At 45.9% G+C, this 24,116-nt stretch overlaps 2 protein-coding genes across 2 annotated transcripts in view; one reads left to right on the top strand and one right to left on the bottom strand.

Annotated features, from left to right (window-relative positions):
- Positions 1-1,344: 1,344 nt before the first annotated feature.
- On the bottom strand, positions 1,345-24,099 carry DENND11 (DENN domain containing 11). The gene is made up of 9 exons (XM_083462063.1): positions 23,847-24,099; positions 10,725-10,824; positions 9,566-9,724; positions 8,428-8,575; positions 7,294-7,432; positions 5,437-5,568; positions 4,055-4,205; positions 3,191-3,259; positions 1,345-2,683 (listed from the first exon to the last, which is right to left on the bottom strand). Exons 1-9 carry the CDS (start codon positions 24,082-24,084, stop codon positions 2,488-2,490), a joined length of 1,332 nt encoding a protein of 443 aa, XP_083318189.1. The 5' UTR covers positions 24,085-24,099; the 3' UTR covers positions 1,345-2,487.
- WEE2 (WEE2 oocyte meiosis inhibiting kinase) overlaps positions 15,394-24,116 on the top strand; it is a 28,381-nt gene continuing 19,658 nt past the window's right edge. The window contains exon 1 of the mRNA XM_083462016.1: positions 15,394-15,413. The gene's annotated coding sequence lies outside the window, so the exon portion shown is untranslated. The remainder of the gene's footprint in view (positions 15,414-24,116) is intronic.

The raw sequence follows: 24,116 nt of genomic DNA, 5'->3' as shown, positions 1-24,116 counted from the left end.
CCAAAAATAGCTGGACTCCAATAGTTAATCTCCAATAGACATGAGCAGCCAATTTCAAAAGGGTGGTTCTTTTGTCATGTCCCTCAGCCATCCTGCTATCCTCGTGTGCATGGTGGCTAAAAAGCTACGGCTGCATCTCAAAAATCGGGTGCAGCACCCACGGTTGCCTATATCCCTAGCATATGATCAGAGGTTCAAAGCAAAGAGGTCAAACCAGCCGTCAGCTACCAGCTGAAGAAATGGGCTAAGCCAACATGGATGTAGCTCCAGGTGTTGGTGGAACTACAACTCTCATCATCCCTCGCCATGCTGGCTGAGTCTGCTGGGAGTTGTAGTCTGGCAACGTCGAGAGGACACTGTGAGCTAAGCTCTCTGCAGTGTTTACATGCAGAGCTGTGGCTGCCCTTGATGGCAGGAAGAGAAAGTGAAGTACAAATAAGCTACAAAGCAACAGATCCTGAATTGGCGCAAGTTACTGCGTGCGAGCCCTGGCACAAGTCAAACTAAATTCTAAGCCCAAAAGTCCGTGTTGAACAATGCAAACTTGCGGCTCTGAGAAGTTCCACACTCACGTACTGCATTGGGAGTGAGGGCAGCCAACCAGCTGCCATACACAAGTCCAGTTCTCCCTGCAGACGAAGCCCTGAGTCGGCGTGCAATGAGGACACTATTAACTACTTCTCGTCAAGGATACAGCCAAGCCCCTCGCTGTAGCACAGCAGAATGGCCAGGAGATATTTACCGCCAGCCCTCACTGCTTTCAACTAACTCTTCAGTATAAAATCACACCACCAACGCTCCCGTTAAGATTCATGGAGGACCTTCACAATGGAGATGGGACTCAGGTATGGTTAATCCCTGCGAAAGAAAGCACACAAATTGCTTCGTACAGGAGGGGCAACTTCCCAAGCTGTGGCACGAGGAGAATGTACATATATCAAGATAGATAGGAAATTAAATAATATTTAAAAAGCAAACGGGGAGCAAAGTCAAGCAGACATAATCTAGACTAAGGCTGAGATGTGCACTGCTAAAGATGCAGACTGTGCCGGCAGATTCTGCAAAGCACATCTGAGAGCAAGGGACAAGGTCAGTGTGGCGTTTGCCCGTTCTTTTGGAAATGTCTGTACAGGGGGAGAGAAAGGGTTAATAGGTAGAGCAATAGAAAAGCAAGAGGGGCGGAGCCTACCTGTTTTTAAAAGGCTTAGCCAGAGGTTTAGACAGTTGGGAAAAAGCAGTTGGAAGACAGATGGAAATAGAGAGACAGTTAGTGCAGTTGGTTCTTGTGTGAGGGGAGGTAGAAGAGTTAGAGATAGGATAAAATAAGACTAAAAGGGTAAAGGGTAACAGTGTTTTGAATGCATTTAAAGTTTATGTGTGTTTGCAATAAATTACAATCTTCGTTGTTAACTTGAGAACCTGAGTGAGACTAAGTGATTTACCGGGGAGGACCTGGTTGGTGGCAGCGGATTAGTGGTGTACGGGTCAACATTCCGTGAGACGACCGGGGGCTCTGTACGAATGCCATAGCCGGCTGCTCTGGCTTGCAGAGGGCGGGGGCAGAGAGAGGGGTCACTTGGTGTTGGACCTTCCCTTTGAACAAGGAGGCAAATGCTGTGACTCAGCAGGGACTAGCAAGAGGATATTCCTTCCAAGTGGGATCTTCTAAACAAAGCTAGTCAAAAAAGCAATAACAACAGATCGTTCCTATCATTCAGTCAAGGGAAGGAAAGGACTTCCTTTTGAATGACTGGACACGGGAGAAAATGTTGACCCCCTAAAACCTGTCCCAACGAAAGCCTAACCCTTTCACAACATACAGGTAGAATTCAAGTATCTTTTGCATAAAGCGGCTCATTGGCTGGGGCCCTCCAGGTAAGGCTGGACTGCAGCCGGCAATGGCCCAATGGTCAGGGGGTGATGGAGGATGAGAATCAGGCAACACCTGGAGGACCACTGGGATAGGACTGTGTACGCTATGAGAGAACACAAAGGAAATCTGATGGGGGAGGTCAACTACGCAAATCACGAAGGCTCAAAGCAGTGTTATATTTTTAAAAAAAAATCACATTGGTCCCCAAGAGAGTAAAGTGCTTTCCCCACCCACCCGAATTTAGGCTCTCACAACTGCATGTGCTGGGTTGTTTAAGAGCAGGCAGGGAGGAAGGGAAGGGAGGAAGCAGACTATCAGTTTTACAGAACACAATGAGAGGCAGTATGACTGCGCAGTCTGTCCTGGAAGAGAGAAGCCACAACTTAAGTTATCTCCAAGAGCAATGGTTAAAAGTGTGTAAGTGTGTGTGTGTGAATATAAATAACACTTTCTGTAGAGGGTTCTCATAAATAAAAGGCAATCCTTCACGATTCAAGCTGTGGTGAGTTCCTGCAAGGCTGCCCTGGTGCTTCCAGTAGTCTTGGCAACAAGTGGCTGCCGTCCTCTCGCACTTGTGTTCTCCGTCTCCTGCTCTGCCGCCGCCGCTCTCCGCTTTATGTACAACAAGGGTTATCAATGACCAGCATGACATCAATGCCATAGACTTCCAGTAGGTCCATGAGGAAGCTACGGTCGCCTTGGGGGTCCAAGCCCATTCCTCGGGCGTGGTCAGCTGTCAAGGTCTTGTCCTGGCTGGCTGACACCTCCATCAGCGTCTGGAATATCCGGTTGTTCTGCTCCATGAAGAACCTTCAGAGATAATGCAAAATGGAGAGGTGTGAAGCCCAAAGCAGATCCCCTCTTTGATATACTACACTAGCCTTCTTTTCTCTTTGTTTTGGTTTAGATTTGTGGGGGTTTTTTATTGCAATGTATTAGGAAAAGTTTTAATAAAATCTTACTTTAAAAAAAATAATGGAAAAAATGAAAAAAGTAGGGATACGCAGACCTCCAGGCTCTATTTTTTACTAGGACTGCCAGAACCACCAACAGAAATGTACTGCAAAAACAGAACGAGAGGATTTTGAGCCTTGGAATTTTGTTTTGAGTTCCAGAATTCAATAGACCTTACAGTCCTTCCACCCACAAAAAAACAGTATGGCTTGGGGAAAACTGGGTGCTGCTGCCCTTTTGTTGCCACTATTGCTAAACAACTGGGAGCCCCAAACCATTGGTGATCTGCCACAAATCTCCCAGTAAATCCCGTGCCAGCTACTGCCCACCCCTGCTCTGAAGAATCCCACATGAACAACTCACAGGATAAAAAGGTCCTCTTCACAAGAACTGCAGTCTCCGTCCACTTCCTGGGAGTACATCAGCATCTGTCTGAATGATAGAGAAACACAACTGTCACATCAAAACTGCTGCCTCTCGAATGACTCCTCTAGAGACTTCCAAAGGCAATTCCAAGTGATGCCATTGATCTACAAAGATCTGAAGAGCTTGAGAGCCTTGTATATCTAGGGGACCAACCATCTCTTTCCCTGTATTCCAACTTGCCCCAAGATGACCAAGGCCACACAGCAGAAGTGGGGGACCTTAGGCCTGGGTGCAAAATGCAGCCCTCTGGGCCTCTCTGCCTGGTGTTCAGGACTCTTCCAGGACCACACCCCCTATTCCCAGGCTACACCCCTCAGTGACCCTCCTCTGGACCCTCCTTGAGTATTCTTCTCTGGGTGGAGGATGGAGATACGAGTGTGGGTATCTCTAGCTTTTACTGTATCGAGGTAAGAGTCACACCTGTGGCTCCACCCACTTTTACCTCTAGCCCATTACCTGCATTACCCTGAAGCTTGTGCATGAGGAAATTTGGCCCTCAAGCTGATGAAGGTTCTCCATCACTGAACTACAGCAAACAGATGAGTATTTGGTGGAAGTCTACAGCTAAGGAAGTCTAAGTTCAGAAAAGCACACTATTTAATTTTGACACCTGGTGTGTTTTTTTAATAATTAATTTTCACGTTCCTGGTCTTAAGACCAGTCATCACAGAGACCTCCAAGGCCACACATATGCTCTGGAGTCCAGATGAAGTGCTCAGAAGTGGGGAATAATCTGGAAACAATGCCCCCACACTCAAGATATGGGGAGAATCCACCAGGGAAAGCTTCTGCTGCTGCTACCTCTGATCATTAAGCCTCCGGTACTTTTCTTTGTCGGCGCTGTTAATTTTCAGGAGCGGCTGCAGATGCTCGTGGTGGGTCTTCACATTCTGGTTATCCACGTAGACGTCATAGAGATCCCGCTTCTCCTCAAAGATTTTCTCTGTTGTGCCTGCCGGAAACAGAGGAAGAGAACGGGTTGGGCTGTTAGTGAAATCAGTATTCATAACCATCAGTTTATTTGTATGCCACTCTGCCACAAAGCATCCCCACATGCAGCCTCCTACACACACAGTGAAACAGCGTAGTCCTAGAAAACTGCTGAATGCATGATCCCTTAGGTACCCACTGTTAAGGCAAGGCTCCACGAGGGGGCTGCAGGGTAGCAACACGAGAACAGGCCTTCTCTGCAGTGGCTCCCTGTTGTTTGAATGCTCCCCCCGGGAGGTTCGGCTGGAACCTTCATTATACAGTGGTACCTCGGGTTACAGACGCTTCAGGTTACAGCCTCCACTAACCCAGAAATAGTACCTCAGGTTAAGAACTTTGCTTCAGGATGAGAACAGAAATTGCGCGGTGGCAACAGGAGGCCCCATTAGTTAAAATGGTACCTCAGGTTAAGAACAGTTTCAGGTTAAGAACGGACCTCCAGAACGAATTACGTTCTTAACCCAAGGTACCACTGTACACCTTTAGGTGCCAGGCGAAAACATTCCTCTTCAACCAAGCCTTTGGGCTGATTGACATCCAATTTTAACTGTGTTGTGGGAGGGGGGATTCTTGGTTTGCTGTTGTTCTTATTTTTATTATGTATTTTGTATTTTTAATTGTGTAATTTTATGTTGTGTACAGCCCTGAGATCTACGGATGAAGAATATACCATTAATTATTTATTATTATTATTAATAATAATACTGTATGTAACAGTTTCTTCTTGACTTCAGCCCAAACCCTTGCACAAGCAGAGCTGGAGAATCTCGGGGTGACAAAGCAAGCAAACATGTGCCTATAGAAAAGGTGTGAGGAACCTTTTTCAGCCTCAGCTGCACTGCATCATGGGAAATCTTCTGGAGGCCACATTCCAATGGTTGGCAGAGCCAGAAGGAAAAGTGGGTGGAACAATTGGTGTGGGTCTTACTACTGTTGTACAGCAGGCTGCCTTTCAAGTGCTCAAAAGCCAGAGGGTCCTATGCATGCACACTCTTCTTTCCATCATTCATCCAGGCAAGCAAGACTCAATGTCACAGTTAAGGTGCCTGTTCCAGCCAGGCAAAGCGGTAGCGGAGAGTGCAGAGCAGGGCCAGGAAGGGGCGTGGCCTCAGGAAGAGTACTGAGGGCTATGCTAGAGAGGCCTGGAGGACTGTCCCGTCCCCCCCCCCCCACATGGGATGCTTCATACTTACAGGCCACATACGACACTTCCGTCTCCAGCATTTCAATGTCAGCCACATTGACGTAGAAGAAAGGCTTGGACTCGGGAACAGTCCCACCGATTCCAGGCAAGGAGACATTGGCAAGGCAGCAGCAGCAATAAACTGCAGACAAGGGCAGAGAGAAGGCATGGTCTTCAGTCTACATGACATTGTCTTCATCAAAATGCTACCCCATATCCCTGCTCCCTTGCCTTTAATGCAGATTCACTATTTCCTTTTTATTTATTTGTAACCCACTGGATTTTTGGCAGAAACTGTACATCTGGATTAAAACTTTGTGTGTGTGTGTGTGTGTGTGTGTGTGTGTACACACACACACACACACACACACACATAAAGGTAAAGGGACCCCTGACCGTTAGGTCCAGTCGCGGACGACTCTGGAGTTGCGGCACTCATCTCGCTTTACTGGCCGAGGGAGCCAGCGTACAGCTTCTGGGTCAGCATGTGGCCAGCATGACTAAGCCGCTTCGCTTCTGGCGAACCAGAGCAGCACATGGAAACACCGTTTACCTTCCCACCGGAGCAGTACCTATTTATCTACTTGCACTTTGACGTGCTTTCAAACTGCTAGGTGGGCAGGAGCAGGGACCGAGCAACGGGAGCTCACCCCATCGCGGGGATTCGAACCGCCAACTTTCTGATCAGCAAGTCCTAGGCTCTGTGGTTTAACCCACAGCACCACCCGTGTCCCCATGATGGCATTTTGATGAGTACAATGCTGTGTGGATGCAAACCTTGCATGCACAAGCAGCGCCAAGTCTGTAAACAGAGCCATGTGGAGGCACTCATCGTTTCTGAAACAGTTGCCTTCATGAGCAAACAGGGACACAAAAAATCCAAATGTTATTTTTGTCTTATCATCAAATCTTTTATTATTATGTTTTTAAAAACTTGTTGGTTTTAAAAACAGGAGAGTTCTTTTCATGAAACAATTTATGAGTTATCAGTAAGAAGATCCTTTCCACAAGACACAGCGTACCAACTAAGATCAAGGACTCAGCTAAGATTTATATGATGAATGAACAGCTCCACTTTCTCACCTACGGAGCACAGAACATGTGCTTGGTTCCCCCCTGGCCATTATACCCAAAACTCAGCCAAGAAGTGTCACAATAAGGCAGCAATCTTATACCCACTTACCTGGCAGTAAGTCCCACTGAACTCCATGCGACTTACTGCTGAATGGGCAAAGGGTTGCACTGTAAAACGTAAAAAAGCCCTAACTAGGGTTAGGAGAGCTGAAAAAAAAATCGCATCTGGGAACCAATGGTTTCAGACAGCACATGGGTGCTAACTAAAAAGCCCAGGACACAAATTTTCATGGCCCTCTAGTAGCTGTGGCAGCTCATTTATCAGTAGTAATGTATTTATTGTTAACTTTGGAATTGTATACTCTGTTCTGACCAAACTAGCCTCTCTGGAGGCTTTTGCTCTGGGTAAATGAGCCAGCATAGCCTCTAGAAGGTCATGGAAATTTGTCTCCTGGCCTACCATGTACTATCTGAAACCAGAGGGGTGAATAGTTTGTCAGATGTGACAACCTGCGCATTAGCGTTCAGATTGTTTGAAATGCTGCCCTGTTTTGTTCTGGCTGGAGGCATTTCTTTTCTCTCGCTGCATTTTGTGGTTTTGCGTTTGCTGTCTCAAACCAGCAGCAATTATCTTGTGTGGATTACGTTTTATTCACAGTTTCATGCACCGCTTTGGAATCTGTTGGTGTAGGCGTTTAGAAAGAAACATTTCAAGCAAACAAACAGCAGAGGGGAGAAACTTTCACCATGCGTGATTTGATAACACGGGCCACATCTCCCATTTTCTACGTACCTCTATAGCAGACCACTCCGACAGGAGGCGGGGAAAATATCAAAATGCGTTTCCGAAGCAAGGCAAACTTCCAGAGAGTCAGGATCTGCTCGCCAAAGAACTTAATGAACTGAGACATACAGCCTGCAGGGTGCGTGATCTGCAGCCAGATAAAAAAGGGGGGCAGGGAGTTAGCAACGAAACTGAAACAAGATGGCTCCCATTTTTGCTGCTGAGGTGATGACTGCTAAAAACAAACAACAGATCCAAGAAAAGGGAGAAGTGCCCTTGGGCTTCGAATGTCCAGAAACTTCTATCCTTTCAGGCAAACAGAAGCAATGAGCCACACAGCTCACTTTGCAACCTGGGGCCAACACCCTCGCTCTCAGCTTATCCTAACACACAAGGTTGTGAGGGTACATTGCGGAAGGTGGGGAAGATTCATGTACGTTGCCCTGAACTCTTTGGAGGAGGAGATGGAGGTGGATAAAAATGGAATAAACAAACAAACAAACAAAAACACTTTTCTGTAGAACACCTGCTCTACTCCTCGTTGTGAACTAGAGCAGTAAACTGGGTGATTAGAGTGCACTGAATTTCCCAACTTTCCAATTCCCAAAATGAGGGCTGCTAAAAAGTTGTAACCTGACTTGGGAATTCAAGATATTTTGGCTAAATTAATATAATTTGGTTTTGCTTGGTAAGTAAAATTTGTGCAAAATTGCAGAGAAATCATTAAAAAATGGTTGCCAAGTACTTATAGTTGTATATATTTATATTATTTATCTATCTATCTATTTATTTATTTAGCAGTAAATGACATCTTCATAAGGCGAAACTAAAATTATTCAGTTTTCCAAAAGCAGTTTATGTGCATCTTCAACAAACATAACACTAACCAAGCTAAATGTGCCCAGTCACAAACATAATGTCAGTTTTGAATTACCGTACTAACATCCAAAAACATTTTTTAAGGCCCCTCACTGAATAAATTTGCAAAAATTAAGTTTCATGCCCTACTGTCACAGAATGCAAGAGGCCTCCAGAGATCCACCTTGGCCACTAGTTGAAGCTACTTCATGGCATCTGACCAGTATGGATCATTGGCACGCTCTGCCTTCATGCGAAGATCAATAACCGCAGCCTATTTCTCACCTTCATCTCTGGGTACATGTATCTGTGGATGGAAGGCAGCCAGTGAACGGTTTGCTGGGAAACCAGAGTGCCAGCAGGGAGGACCCCTTTCTTGTCATCATAAAATGCCTCCAAGTGAGAGTAATGCCCTGGCATCTCCAGCTGATGTCTGTAAGGCAAGCAGGAAAGCGAGTCACAAAGGGTAACCAGAGAACAACCCTCCCTTTACAAGCCAACGCTATCAGTTTTGCATCAGTGGCACCTGAGGGTCCCTCTTGCTGGTCCCTCTTTGGTGGTCACATGATTCCTTTCCTATAAGAACACAGGAAGAACCTGCTGTTCTCACAGGGAGCAACCAGGTGCCTTTGGGAAGTCAAAAAGGCAGGGCCTGAGTGAAACAGCACCCTCCCACATGGCTCCTGGTGCAGCACAGCTTCCAAGCTTAAGCACCTGGTGGCCTAAACAGTAGCATCCAGCCTCCATGCATGCATCTTTTCAGTGCCGTTATGTATTTCACTTACGAATTGCTTCCTACGAGGCACCTTGCGGTGGTTTGCAATGAAACAAGAGCACGTTGCAAACAATCGCAAACATAAAAACAGTCAAAACGACTGCATTTATAAAAGCAAAAAAGGCACTGTGCATAAAACCATTAAAACTACAATTACATATATATACAGTGGTACCTCAGGTTACAGACTCCGCTAACCCAGAAATCGTGCTTCAGGTTAAGAACTTTGCTTCAGGATGAGAACAGAAATTGGCGCGGCAGCAGCAGGAGGCCCCATTAGCTAAAATGGTGCTTCAGGTTAAGAACAGTTTCAGGTTAAGAACGGACCTCCGGAACAAATTAAGTACTTAACTCGAGGTACCACTGTAATTTGTTTCATGCTCAGTACATATACCAACAACATTCACTTGGGAGGCTTGCTAGAAAGGGAAGAGTCTTCAACAAGTGCCTAAAAGACAACAGAGGTGGTCTGACTTCTACACGCCTCCGCTGGAAAATGACTTGGCAAAGCGTGTCATCCAAGTCACATATGAAACCATCCCAGAAAAGCCACCACGGTATTCCAGCATGAACCAAACATTTCTCCCAAACCACTTTATGGTCCAGTAACAATCTCCCTCCCATTCTCCCTTTTTTCTAATAACGTACCTGACCTGGTTCTCCAGGAAGTGCATGTATCTATATAGCAGGGTGTAGGAGGGAGAAAGAATCCCCACGGACTTCATCCGAGCGCCACGCTCTAACTCGCTCTCCACAGGCATGTTGGCGAAACAGGCCAAGCCAAAGCAAAGGCCTTTCCGGAAGTAACTGGAAAGGAAGATGGAATGGGAATAAAATAGGCAAATTGGGTGGGGGAGGCATGCAGAAAAAGCAGGAGGAAGACACAGTGCTTCCTGGATTGCAGGGGGTTCGACTAGATAACCCTCAGAGTTTCTCCCAACTCTACAATTCTATGATTTGTCCAGATACGCATGTGTGTGCGCTAAAGACGCACTGAATTTGGACGCAAATCGCATTTGCTTGCTTTCCAGAACAGCAGCTGGATTGGTCCGTTGTGCTAAAAGAAAATAAATCTCTCTGCCTAGTTCTCCACGAAACCAAGTTGGCCTTACTTCAGAGTAGACCTGCCCAGGACTAGGAAATAATAATAAAATTATTATTATTATTATTATTATTATTATTATTATTATTATTATTATTATTATTACTATTATTATTATTATTTTATTTATACCCTGCCCTCCCCGGACAGAGCCGGGCTCAGGGCAGATAACACCGGTAAAATTACAGTAAAAATATACTAGGGGGTGGGGGAAACAATTTAAAATACAGGTTAAAATGCAATTTAAAATGCACCCTCATTTTAAAAGTAGCCCATAGATCAAAAACATGATGAGAGTTGAAGGAGGGCAGTCTTTATGCTGGGCTAGTTAATCCAGAATGTTTAGTCTCTGGGCTCTCCCCATCATCAGCTCTGGCTCTGCTCACGACTAAAGGGCTGCCTCCAACGGGTAACTCCATCTGCATCAACCAGGGCACCGGTGGGGGTGAAGGGTATATCTGTGCACAGGGCAAACCTTCCCCCCCCCCCGGTCGCCCCAAAGCCCTTGCAATATGCACTCAAACAGGGGAGTAAGGGCAGGGTATAAATTCAACAAATAAATGACTATATAACGAATATACCCTGTTAGTCTTACAATGGTAACCGCCTCGTCCATTTCATCAGGGACAGTCTGTGCCGTGTGCTTTCTGGATACGCACAATTGAACAGCACAAGCAGGACCCTGGGGACGTTTTGTACACTCACATGAAATCCGACTGAACTTTATGGGACCCGCTGGCCATGGATTTGAACTCGACGCCTTCCAGGTCAATGTCTTGCGGCAAACACCACTCAACCATGTTACCTGTGGAGGAGAGGGGAGAACGCAGCATGAACACACACCTGGACACAAACAGCAAGGCAATTGGCCCGAACGTATTATGCAGACGGGCCTGCAACAGTCATGCCAGGTCACTAATTCTGCTAGCCATGGGGAGGAAGAAGAGGCTATGAATGGCAAATTGCTCCTCAGCTCAAAAGTCCCACACCAACCTCTCAGATCCAAACAGAGTGGCTGGGGAAACCCAGCCAGATGGGCAGGGTATAAATAAATGATTATGATTATTATAGAGCAGAAAGAGAGACGGGAAGCAGAGCCACTCCATCAGCTCAGCTGAAAGAAGAGCAGTTTTTGCCTCCTTCCCTCCTTGAACAGTTTTCCATTGCTGCTGGTCTTTACAAGACCTCCGTAACTAAGATATAATGCCTGAGCTCACTTTCCCCCTTCCTCCTGCCCAATCCCTTTTCCTCTTGTGTCGTGTCTTTTAGACTGCAAGTCTGGGGGCAGGAGCTGATTTAATGGAGATATTTGAAAGGCACTTTGGGAGCCCTTTGTCAGCTGAAAAGTGGGGTTAAACTATTTATATAAATCCATCTAGTGCAATAGTGTTGTCTCTGATAGGCCAGAACTCTCAAGGGGCTGAAGCAAAGATAAGATTTTTGACTTGATCCTTTTAAACTGGAGGTGCCATGGATCTTCCACATGGAAAACCTGTCTCAGCTCAGTCCTCTTGAGTTATAGTCCCTCCTTAAAATCTGTGCCTCTCCTGCGCCTTGTCCCCTTTCCTTTTGGCCTTGTCCTTTTAGTTATCTTTATTGATTACACAGTTATCCAACCCTTCATCGGAGGAGCTCATGTCATCCTCACAACCACCCAGAGAGGTAGGTTAGGCTGAGAAAGTGATTCGGCCCAAGGTCACCGGTCTGATGACAGGAGCCAGCCACCAGTAAATCACACTGAGCAAGTTGGAGTTGACTCTTTATTAGCAAAAAACAGGGTCTGCACAGGAGTGCCAAGCCTAATGAGCACAGCAACTCATCTCTGGTCGGTCTTGCCCCCGTGAAGCAGTTGAGGAGACTGCAGGCCCCTGCCTCTCCACAGCTGCCTAAGTCCCATCTTCTCCAGGGTTTTCCCCATGCCATCTGAAACTGTGCCTGTGTGAAGCTAACTTCTCAACCCTTTCCATGCTTCTTTTGGTTCTGGGAGACCAAGGGGGAAAGGAGGGAGCTAGTTGCAGCAGGAGGGGGAGACACCTGTGATTCCTCACCAGCGCTGGCTCTTGGCCTGCCTTATCTCCATCCTCTGCTTCTGCCACTGATTCTGGACTGCTCTCTGTCACAGCCTCTTCCTGCTCACTAAGTCCTGTTACCTCTTCAGCCTCTGACACCTCCTCTTCCCAGTCTGCTCCCTCTTCTCCCTCTGCCCACTAATCGTCGTCCCACCACCACTTCCCAGGCTCTGAGTCTTCTTCCCTTAGGGTTCCCCAACTGTTGCCTCCCACCACTCTGCCACATCCAACCAGTCCATCACACCTGAGTTGGGATTTGAACCTAGATCGTATGGTCATGATTTGACACTCTTAACCAGGCATAGGAAAACTCGGCCCTCCAGATGTTTTGGGACTACAACTCCCATCATCCCTGACTTCTGGTCCTGTTAGCTAGGGATGATGGGAGTTGTAGTCCCAAAACATCCAGAGGGCCGAGTTTGCCTATGCTTGCTCTTAACCATGGTATCAGACTGGCTTTCCACACCACACTGCCCCCTGGGTGAACTTAGTCACAAGGGTGACGTTGGTCGAAGGTTGCCTCTTACGAAACCTAGCTCCACCAAAAACACAACATTTTTTTCTCCAAGAGAGACTGCGAAGGCTGATCCTCAAAATAGACACTGCCACACTCAATACTTTTCAAGGTGAAACACGACCAGCATAGCAAAGGGTGGGGAAAATACTTGAAAAGCACCCACTGCAACGGTTGTAAATTTTAGCTGATGATTGCAGGCTGTTTATCTCAGGTGGGCAGAAATGACAAGCTTAGATTCTAGGCCCCCAAAAGTAAGAGCTTTATTTTCCCTGTTCCAATCCTCTGCCCTAAAAAAACAACAACCCTCTATCCACTGGGATCCGTACACTGGAAAAGCTATCAAGCCCACAAAGATGTCAATTGCCTCGCTATTATGTTGTTGCCAATCGGGTTGTGTTTTATATAGAAATTTCCCATTGCATGCGCAAACATCGATCAATAAAATTATATTTAGCTGCTGAAATCAAGCGTTGCCTATCATGTTCCTTCAGGAGCCTGAGTAAGCCCTGGGCCTAGTTAAGCAATATTATTTGCTTCACGGAAAGCAAAGCTTCATACATTCAGCCGTCTTAACTTAGTAGGTAGAAGAAAATTATTATTACAGAAACCACATTCTCTTTCTCCCAAGAGCTGCCTGTTTAACATGCATCATCTTTCATTCTGGTATCTAACTACTTCACTTGAGAAGCTGTGCCTCACCTCAAGCAAGCAGCCTCCTTCTGATTCCTCCTTTTACAACAAAATACATTGAAGAACATCTGATAATTCAGGGATGGGGAACCTGTGGCCTTCCAGACACGACTGGAGTCGCAACTCCCATCAGTCCCAGTCAGCATTGGCAAATAGGTGGGGAATAATGGGAGTTTATTTATGTATTTATTACCTTGATATCTCCTTCAAGGAGCTCAAGGTGATGTTCACAGTTCTCCCCACCTTGTTTAATCGCTACAACAGTGTTAGAAATTAGCCAGGGGCCAGGCACATTTTGCGACTGGCGCAGGTCCAACTGCGACCAAGTTGAGATCTCTGGATGATAGGGTGGCGGCTGACATCTCTATCTGGCTGCCCCCCCCCAAAAAAAATATTTCTTAAGCAGGTAAGCAGAAGGGCTTATTTATTGCATTTATATCTCACCTTTTTCTCCAAGGAGTACGACCATGGTTCACCCCCCCTCCTCAGATAATCCCTCCAGCAACCCTGGTAAAGAGGCTGTGACTGGCCCAAGGTCACCCAGTGAGCCCAAGTGGGGATTTGAACCCTGATCTCCCATGTCCTAGTCCGACAATCTAACCACTACACCACACTGCCTTCCTAGGGTACTCCTGCTATGCGGCAGCTCTATAAATTAAGTAGGTAAATAGATATGGGGAAGGCAAATAGTCACTTAGAGAAGGAACTGAAATATTTTCCTGGAAGCTTGAATTTTATTCCGGATTGGTTTATTTGATGTCTGAATGTGTTGTAAACTGCTTTGAGGTTTTTTATTTAAAATATAAAGCGATATAGAAATGAAATTATTAATAATAAATAAATAAATATATTTCATTGCAAAACAGAGAGAGTTCCCTAGACTAGGCTAGGCTATCTAGGGATGGCAGGCTTGTTGGTTTTGAATATCTTATGTAGATTTATTTATTTTTCAATTTCGTTGTTCTGTATGGGACAATGACAATAAAGATTATCGTATCGTATCGTATTGACATTCCCTTGTAGTGACATTAATTAGTGTTTAAGGTGGCATTTGGGAATTAGCTTATATATCTGAGTTTGTAACATTGCTCTGCAAGGTAGGTCAGGCTGAGAGGCAACGAATGACCCAAGGTTCTCCAGTGAGCTTCCCTGACTCTGTATCGCTGGGAGTTGCACCAGTTTTCCGAAAGCTTTGGAGATGAACAGCTGGGTGTGGGAAGCGGAGAGAAGAGCTTGTTTGCCAGGATGAAATGCTCAGCTGCCTGCAGCGTTATCTCGCCTCCAAATTTGTGTTTGTCTTAAGCAGAACAAACACAAGGAACAGGATGGGGAGGTAGGAAGGAAGAATACTGACGCTAAACAGGGCTGTGGTGGCAACTTGTTAAACCACTTAACTGCATCTCTCCCTGCTATGGGTTCAAGTTCTGGCACTCTCATCCTTTCTGTTTAACTATAAATGAAAACCTGATCTTGATTAGAGGTGTGGGGGGTTTTTTGCAGCCGGGGGGGAGGGGGGATGAGAGACGAAGTGGTATAGTAAACTGTTCAAAACTGGTGCTTTAACTGCACCAGTTCAACAGGTGAAGAAAGCTAGATTTGGAACTGGGTGACCAAATGTATAAACCACTTAATTCTCTTGTTTCAATTTGTATTCCGTCTCTCAACCTGAAGGCTCCCAAGGCGGTACACAACACAACGTTAAAATATGCAGACCGACACCCCCCCCAACACCCCAATAACCCAAAATAATAAAAATAGCAAAGAACCAACTTTACAGACAATCCAGCAGAAATTCCCATTCTCATAGATGGAATCAAGAGAACAAACAAGCAGCCTGGGCATTAAAGCCCAGGAAGTGCTGGGTAGACCCTTTCTCCCCCATCCCAAATCCTGAAAAATAGTGCGTCCAATGCTTGGGAAACATTTGTCCCTTTCCTGCTCTCTCCCCCAGGCCCGGCAGGCTCACATGAAGTCACTCCTTTGTTTGCTCTTTGTCTTGCCCAACTGATTTGTATCTCTCCCCACCTACTCACCCAGACGCACATTTTTCTTGCCACGTCACCCATTTCATGCTCATGGAGCAAGGTGCTGAGGCAAGCCCTTGCCTGGCAGACGCAGGTAAGTTTGGCTAATGGCACCGAACAGATGGTCAGCCTCCTCTGGGAAAGGCATTCTCTCACCAAGTCACACCAAGTGTGTGTGTGTGATATATAACATGCCAAGTAGGAAGAAGTGTGCTGTGTCAAGCAAGCTCAGTGCTTTAATTAGAAGCCTCCTAAGTAATCAGTTTTGTTTGCTTTGAGGAGGACACAGCTGTTTAAAACAAGAATGAGGGTGCTTGGGGTTTTTTGGTCATTTGGGGTGGGGTGGGGTGGGACGGGATCACTGAACCCACAACCTGGCTCCCACATTTGAACCCTGTTCATAAAAGCTAGGTTATTAGAAATGCTCTTCTGGCAGTTTCCCCATCACCTTCACCGACACAGGATAAGTAACCCTGGGGCTGTTCTAACGTAAAGCCAAAATATAGTTTGGACATCAAATGAACGGCCATCATGCTCCCCTCACATCTGGAGATTAATCACGTCCTGTTTGGGTTTCTTGCAAGTCATAGTTTCCTGGTTTTTGTCCAAACAGGCAAACCATGGTTTCACATGCCTGCAAACCAGGATAGCCTTAAGAGAGAAAAGGGAGAGGAGGTTGGGTGTGAGACTCCTCAGGACTCAAACTTGGGATGCGTCTGAAATAATCTATTGTCTTTGCAACAGAACAGGACTGCTCCTTAAAATAGGTTTTCACCCAAACCCTGAGTCCAGGAGTCACAAACTCAATGAAACAATAGTTGATGGAAACCATAGGAGAGGAAAGTGCCCTTGTACTCAGGTGATGCTTGCAGGTTTCCCATAGGTATCTGGTGGGCAACTGTGAGAGCAGGATGCTGCACTAAATGGGCTCTGGCCTGATCCAGCAAACTCTTATGCTCTTATTGCATGTTCAATGGCATATGTCAGCCAAACAGTGCAGCAATATATGGTATCCTACCATAGAGATTTGAAGGTAGAGAGGCTTGGCTATTATGCATTATTCTCCAGCCCTGCACATGGCGACATTGAAAGGGAAACCACAATGACGGGAGGCTGAGGAATCCCTTGGTCTTTTTCTGTTTTTATATCTTGCTCCATGCAGTCGTCCAATACCTGGTGTCAGTAACAGCAAAGCATCAATCAGCAGGAGGGAACTTGAGCACATGGGTCTAATAAGGTCCTCCAAACCCCCCACATCTGGCCAAGCCACAGTCCAATATCGGCTGAAGCTGACCCAGACAGAACCAACCCAAAACATTTTGCAACCCAAGTCCGAGCAGTGAATGGTGCCCTGTTTCCAGTCAAAGCGCACGGCACACAAAGCCAATCAAAACATTTTGAAACCGCAAATGTCCACAAACGCCTCTCCCATTTCTCCCCTGGCAGTAATAATAAATTAAATAGTGAATAATTTGCTGCCCTTTCATAACTTCCAGAATCAACCACCTGAGGCGACTGCTTCATTCTGTCCAACAGTGGACTCAGGTAAAGGAAGGTCAGTCACTGCATAGTTATTTCTTCTGGGCGGGGAAGAGAGCTGCTTCTGCACTCTTCCCACAAACAGCAAATATCTGGGTCACACCTGCATTGTACATTTGAAGCCTTATCATGCCCCTTTAAACAGTCTTGACCCTTGGTTTCCCGCAAGTGGTATCATACCGATTTAAATGTAAAGTGCAGACGACTTCCCAGTTAAACTTTCCTCCTTCCCTGTTTCAGCTTCTGCCTCTCCCTTGCGTTCTGCGGAATGCACACTCAACAATAAAGCCAAAACAACAGTATTTACAAAATGGAGTGGCATGCGCTTCGCTGAGGAGATGCACCCATAAATTACTCCCACAACCAGGGTGGATTTGATTTAAATCACTAGTCAGTAAGACTTGATTTAAATCACTAGTCAGTAAGACTTGATTTAAATCTTTTTTCTTTTCTTTTTTACAAAAAGACTCATTCTTGCTAGTATAATCTTAATATTTACAACCAGAGGGAGGTTTCATTTTTGGAATAATACAGTTATATCAAAAAAGACTGATTTGGTTATACTATTAGAAATACATAGAGAGATAATTATGAAATTGTTTTGAGGTTTAATAAGTGAACTGTTTATATTTGGACAACTTTTCTGCTGTACTTTATTAGAAGGAGAAAATAATCATTTCCTTAATAACAATTTAAACAATTTATCTAACAATTTTAGTTTAGTTTAGTTAAACAATTTATTTAACTAAAGCAATAACATTATAGCATATGTATCCATGTTTTTGTTTGTTTGTTTGTTTGTTTGTTTGTTTTAAAAAAACTTAGGCAGAGTTTTAGCACACATGAAAAACTTAAAACAAATCCTTATTTCCTGATTAATAGAGTTTGGACTATAATGTAACTTAAATAGAAAACTATCTCTAGAAAGATTTTTCCTTCAAAAGCATTTTATTTTAAAAATCCAATTTAAATAAAAAAAATTGATTAAAATTTTTAAAAATCCAATTATTATTATTAATCATTGATTTTTATCCACCCTGCCCACAACCCTGGCACAAGTGCATTCCATACTGTACTCATAAGAGCTACAGACACACTGACACTATGGGAAAAGAAAAATGCTCCCCATAACTAAACAAGGCAGTTTAAACAGCGGGAATTTGGGTATCGCTGCAGGTTCTACCCTAAGGGAAGAGGTCTAGATCTTGGACAGGAGCACAATAGTCCCCTCCTACTGCAGTTCCACCTGTAACTGGTATTTGTGCTGCCTCTGACACATTCATACCGTACAGTCACACGCTTTAAGCAGCCATGGCTTCCCTCGAATAATCCTAGGAGCTGTAGGTTGTGACGGGTGCTGGGAGTTACTAGGGGACCCCTCTGCCCCTGACAGAGCTGCAGAGTTCTCAGAGTTCTCTGCAAAGAAGGACTGAGTGCCGAACCACTCCGGGAAATGTTTGCTGCGAATGTGGCCATAGTCATCGTAAATAGTAGCCGCTGATGTCAACTGATAGAGCGTGTTTGCAGGGGATAAGGAAAGTCCTCCACAAAGTGACTAATTCTGGCATCAGGAAGACTTTCAATTGAGCCCAAAAGCAGAACTTGAACAGCCCCAAGATTAGAACGGCAAATTTGTGGTCAGGGAAATAGTAGCGAGGCAATCCAGACTTTACTTCCTCCCATTCCTCAACATTCGCAAAGAACGTAACCAGTAAGGGGAAAGGGGGAGAGAGGGAGTCTGCTGATGTTGTCATTCTCTTCCTTCCACAGAAGAGGCAAAAGAACTTTGTCACATGAGGGGACGTGAGAAAACAGTGCATGGTGTTTCTATTTAAAACTGCTATCTTAGCCCGTGTGATATTTAAGCTACCATTTCGTCATTAATCATTTTATTTTTTAATATCTAGAAATGACGTCTTGCTGTAACTTCCTTGTACTTTTAAATGCATTTATATTTGCATATTTGGATAGGACTGCGGCTTGACTGTTTGTGCAAGTGGACATAAATCCATAAACTGTAATTTGAATTTTTCACTAGTGCTAAAAACAAAAACACCCCATTCCTCACTGTAGTCTGGTTGAGGCTAATACTGTCAGTGAGCCTGTCTATATTCATAAATGACCAACAGACGACTCCACTATTTCTCCGAAGACATCCGAGGGACAGACTTGCAGCCAAAACTCAGGGGAGGCAACATAGGGGACAAAAAATGTGGGCAAAGTTGCAGGAGAATATAGTGACCTGGGAAGATACCTTATACAGTGGTACCTCGGAAGTCAAACAGAATCCGTTCCGGAAGTCCGTTCGACTTCCAAAACATTCGGAAACCAAAGTGTAGCTTCTGAAAACAGAAGTTCGGGTTCCAAAGAAGGTTCACAAACTGGAACACTCACTTCCAGGTTTGCGGCATTCGGGAGCCAAAACATTCAACTCGCAAGGCATCCAGAATCCAAGGTACCATTGTACTGAGATCAGACCATTGGTTCATATAGCTCAGTACTGTCTACATATTCCTAGCCCTCACCTGGAGATGCCAGTAACTAAACCTAGGGCCTTCAGGATGCAAGACAGGTGTTCTGTCACTGAGCTGCAAGCCTTCCCCAAGACGCTGTGGGAAATTAAAATGGTGGCTAGATTCAGCTACCAGGCACTGCTTGGGAGGACCAAACTGGGGAGGGGGGAAATAAGAAGTGCTGGGGGGCAGGAGCCTGGGACAGATATCAAGCGCAAGCCGTGTCAAAGATGCCCAAGGATCCCAGATGTTGTCCCTAGCTAAGGACAATGTGACCATAACTGACACATCACTCAGACACATCACATCTTCCCAGAACAGAGAGGGGAAGGGGTCAGTGGCAACCACCAGCTATGACTGTCTAGAAAGCCAAGCCAAAATATGTAGACTCTGATAACAGTGCAGTTATGTCTGCATCCTTAGAAAAGGAAGAGCCCTTTTGGTGGTGGCCCTAAACCTATAGAACAACCTCCCCAATGAAGTACACTTTGTTCCAACTTTAGGTGCCAGGTAAAAACCCAGTTCTTTTGCTGGACTTTTAGAAGGTGGTGGATTAAGTCATTGTTATGATATTGTTAATTATGTAATTTACAGTAACTGCTTCTGTTTATTAAGCATTATGTTTTTTCAATATTATCTTTGCAATCATTGATCATTTTTGGTAAAGGTATAGAAATCTCTTAATGAATTCAACACAGAGATTCATACCACTGAACGCATATGAAGTCTGAAGTCCCCCTCCAAGCACTTCCAACACAGAGGGAGAGAAAAGGCAGCCTCACCAAACAGGAGGATGAGAGACCACCATGCTCTTTTTGCAAGTACTTCTCCTTTCCTCAACCCACCCCCAACACAGCAGCCATGCAAACACCACCAGAAGCAACATCCTAAGGACGAACTAACACGCCATCACACACCTATCCACGAACTTTTCATTACGGGTTTCATAATCAACCCAGCAGATTTTGCACCACATGGCTCGGGAATATGCAAGGCATTTAAAGAACCCTTGAAGTTAAGTGCTCTTCAAGCGAAGCATTAATTATTGAGCTTCACAAAAGCAAGAAGCCACTCCACAGTCTCTCAAGCAAGGCCAACTCAAGTGGCTAAGACAGAACTGGATGCATGCATGTAAACTGCCTTGGCTGAGCGTGGGCAGAGAGGTGAGCCATCAATACCTGAATTAGGACCAAATAAGATATAAGCTACTTGAACTAACTTGTTGAAGGCGAGCATGGCATCAGTCAATGCTACAGGTTACCCTGGTTAAAGAATCAGCTGCCCCGCAGCCCAATCCTTTAGCATTTTTGCTCATGTTCAATAGGACTTTATTCCTTACAAGCAGAATTGTAGGACTGCCATTGTAGGATACCCTGGTCATTTTAGGAAGGCCTAAAAAGGCTAAATAGGAGCTTAGGAGTCATGTTAAAGGTAAAGGGACCCCTGACCATTTGGTCCAGTAGCGGACGACTCTGGGGTTGCGGCGCTCATCTCGCTTTACTGGCCGAGGGAGCCGGTGTACAGCTTCTGGGTCAGCATGTGGCCAGCATGACTAAGCTGCTTCTGGTGAAGCAGAGCAGCACATGGAAATGCCGTTTACCTTCCCACTGGAGCGGTACCTATTTATCTACTTGCACTGCATGCTTTTGAACTGCTAGATTGGCAGGAGCAGGGACTAAGCAACGGGAGCTCACCCTGTCGCCATGTTAGAGAGGGCCAAAAGCTTATCACACTTTTCACCTGGCAGATGCCCCTAGGATTACTGCAAACAGAAGCTGAGTGCAATTGCAGTCTCCCCACCTGAGGTTTCCAGAAACTGGTATTCATACTGCCTCCCATAACATGACCAACCTGGCTGGTAGACACTGATAGACTTATCCCCCCTGAGTTTTATCTAATCCTCTTTTAAAGACAAGCTGGCAGCTGTCACCCTATCTTGCAGCAGCTATGATGTTATCTTTTTTATTTAGACAAAATGTATTTTTACTTAAACAGGCTTTTGGCCTACAAGCCGGCTTGTGAATATACTGAAATTGGTTTTCACTAGCTTTTTTTAAATGACTGATGTTTTTTACCTGTCTTGTTTTTTAATGGTGTATTCACAGCTATTATCTATTTTTAATATATTTCATTGCATTGTTGTTGTTAGTTGCCTTCAGTAACCTCCAGTGAAAAAGCAGGAAACAATTTTAAAAAACAAAACCCACACAATTTGCATATATTTCCAAAGAACTTGTTTAAACTGTTGAAAACCTGCCACATATTCATGCAACAGGATGTAGGTAAAGGACACAACACAAGAAATGAGGAAATATTGAGCCACTCCAAAAAGATTCATGCTGCAGAAACTTGACAGTAAAAATGGTACTCAGTTTTGCTTATCCTTATAAAAGCAAGGCTGGGCTTAATTCTTCCTGTTAATTTCAAAAGCAAAGATAACTCCAGGAATATGCGTCAATGCCTTTAAGCACGTGCAGAGTATTTTTCTCCCCACCAGCCAAGTAACCACAAACAATCCTTGTAAAGCTGGAGTTAAAGAGCAGGACATCCAGGATCAATAGCATTTGGGAACTTTCTGACACCACGAATCTCTCATTTTAACACAAGGGTTGCCAACCCTTTGGTGCCAATGGGCACATTTACAAACTGGATAAACTATTGCTGGCACCCCAAAACCTTTCCAATGGGCAACAACAGAATTCACCCATTTCAGTGGAAGGGAAAGGACCCTTCTGGTTACAAGGGAAGGGCTTTGAAAGCACGCTGGTGACCTCTAACAGGTTTCATACTATATCTGCTTAAGAGGAACGTCCTTCCAACTACTCCGAATTGGTAACATTCATACAGAACATATCTTCAACTTTGCAGGTAAGAATGCAATGGGGTCTGACCCAAGGCCCATCTAGTCCATCATTCCACTTTCCAGAGTGGCCAATAAGACACCTTTGGGAAGCCCACAAGCAGGGCTTGAAGGCAACAACCCTTCCTTGTTATTTGGTCTCCAGAAAGTGGTAGTCTGTGGCATATTGCCTCAGAAGACTATGGCTCCGTTTAGCCATAATGGCTGGTAAGACCCATCTTCCTCTGTGAATTTGTTTGATCCTCCCCAAAAGCTACCTAAACAAACCCACAGCCCACTGCTACATTCTGCGGCAGCGCATTGTGTAAGGCAGTACAGTGCTTCTGGATGATGCTGGACTACAAATCCCATCAGTCCCAATTAGCATGGCCAATGGCTGTGGTTGATGGGAGTTGTAGTCCACCAGTATATGAAGGATACCCCATTGGCTACCCTGGCTGCAAGTTAAGATATGTAGTGATAAGCAATACACCCTTTCTGTCCATCCACAATCAACACCCATCAATGTAATTGGGTGATCCCATACTCAAATATTACGGAAGATGGAGAGAGAGAAATCCCTTCAGGTCTGCCATTAAGAGCAGCAGAGACGGACAGACCAACCTGGGCATCTAAGGGTACTAGGAAGTCCTCTTGGGACAGCTCCACCAGAACAAGCACAACTGTGCACTTGTGCAATTCAAAGGCACTTCCACTGGAAAATGTCCCAGAGAATCATGCCCCATGTTCATGGATGCACCAGTGGGGAAGGGGGAACCATGTGTATTTTTCACACCAGGCATCCAAATGCTTTGGGCTAAGTCCCAGGAGTGGTACTCTGAAGTTGCAGTTTGAGAGGTCAAGGGTCAATGGTGCAGGCCCTACTGCTTCCAACAGGGCCTCTCTGAATGCAGTGGGTAGACAGCATACGACTCTATCCCCTTCCATCGTCTGGAGATGTCTTCTGAGGGATACCTGTGTGGAAGGGGGATGCTACACAATTGGGGCAAACATGGCACTGTCCCACTAGCCTCAGTTTGCCCTCAGCCAGGCCCCACCTGCCTGTCTTCTCTGCTTACAACCAATCAGACCTTTCACCCTCAACGGGCATCATCAGCTACCACTGAGGTGGCTGCCACGAAGGGCATCCATGACTCACCGTGGGTGGAGACACTATTAAGTTTTCCATTAGGAAAAGCCTGGTGGAAAAGCAAACAGGTGCAAGTCACCTTCCCTGCCCAAGAATTCATGGCTGCTATCTTAGGAACCTCTCTGGGCATCACAAGGCAGTAGGAAAAGAGGTGACACATCCCTAATGCCAACCTACCGGTTGGTTTCCTTCCTGGCAAGGTGTATGCCGACGTGCAACTGCAGCTTAAAGGAGGGCGAGGGGAGCGCCCTTTGTGCATGGTCAGAGGCACTCGGTTCTGCCAGAAAGCAAGCCAAAGGGGGAGAAACCACACACACAAGCTCCTGTTGAGGTCTTGCTGCTGTAAAGGCACCCACCACCACGCGCAACCCGGGCTGGCAAGGGAGGGGGGACTGGGTGCGAATCCGAGTCCCTTCCTCCTCCACGGGGGGAAAGGGAGATCCGGCGAGGGCATCCCTAAGCGATTCCGCTGCAAGCAGCCCTTACCCGTGCGGGGATCGAAGGTGACCACGAACACGGCCAAGATCTGGTCCTCCTCCACCTGCTCGGCTCCTTCCTGCTCTTGGAGGCGCCCACTGGGGCCGCCGCCAGCGCCGGCGGCTGCCTCCCCCTTGACGCCAGAGCAGGAGCCCCCCCAGCCGCCGGGCTCGCCGGGCTCCGGGAGGGAGACGGCCGGGCCCTCGGCCCAGAAGAGCAGCGGCGCGTCGTCGGCTTGCTCCACCATGGCCCAGCCAGCCAGCAGCCAGCCAACCAGCC

This window comes from Podarcis liolepis (genome assembly GCF_965112155.1).
Source record: "Podarcis liolepis genome assembly, chromosome: 10".
NCBI lineage: Eukaryota > Metazoa > Chordata > Lepidosauria > Squamata > Lacertidae > Podarcis > Podarcis liolepis.
The sequence above is the reverse complement of the archived record's forward strand: the minus strand, read 5'-3'. Positions and strand labels throughout refer to the sequence as shown.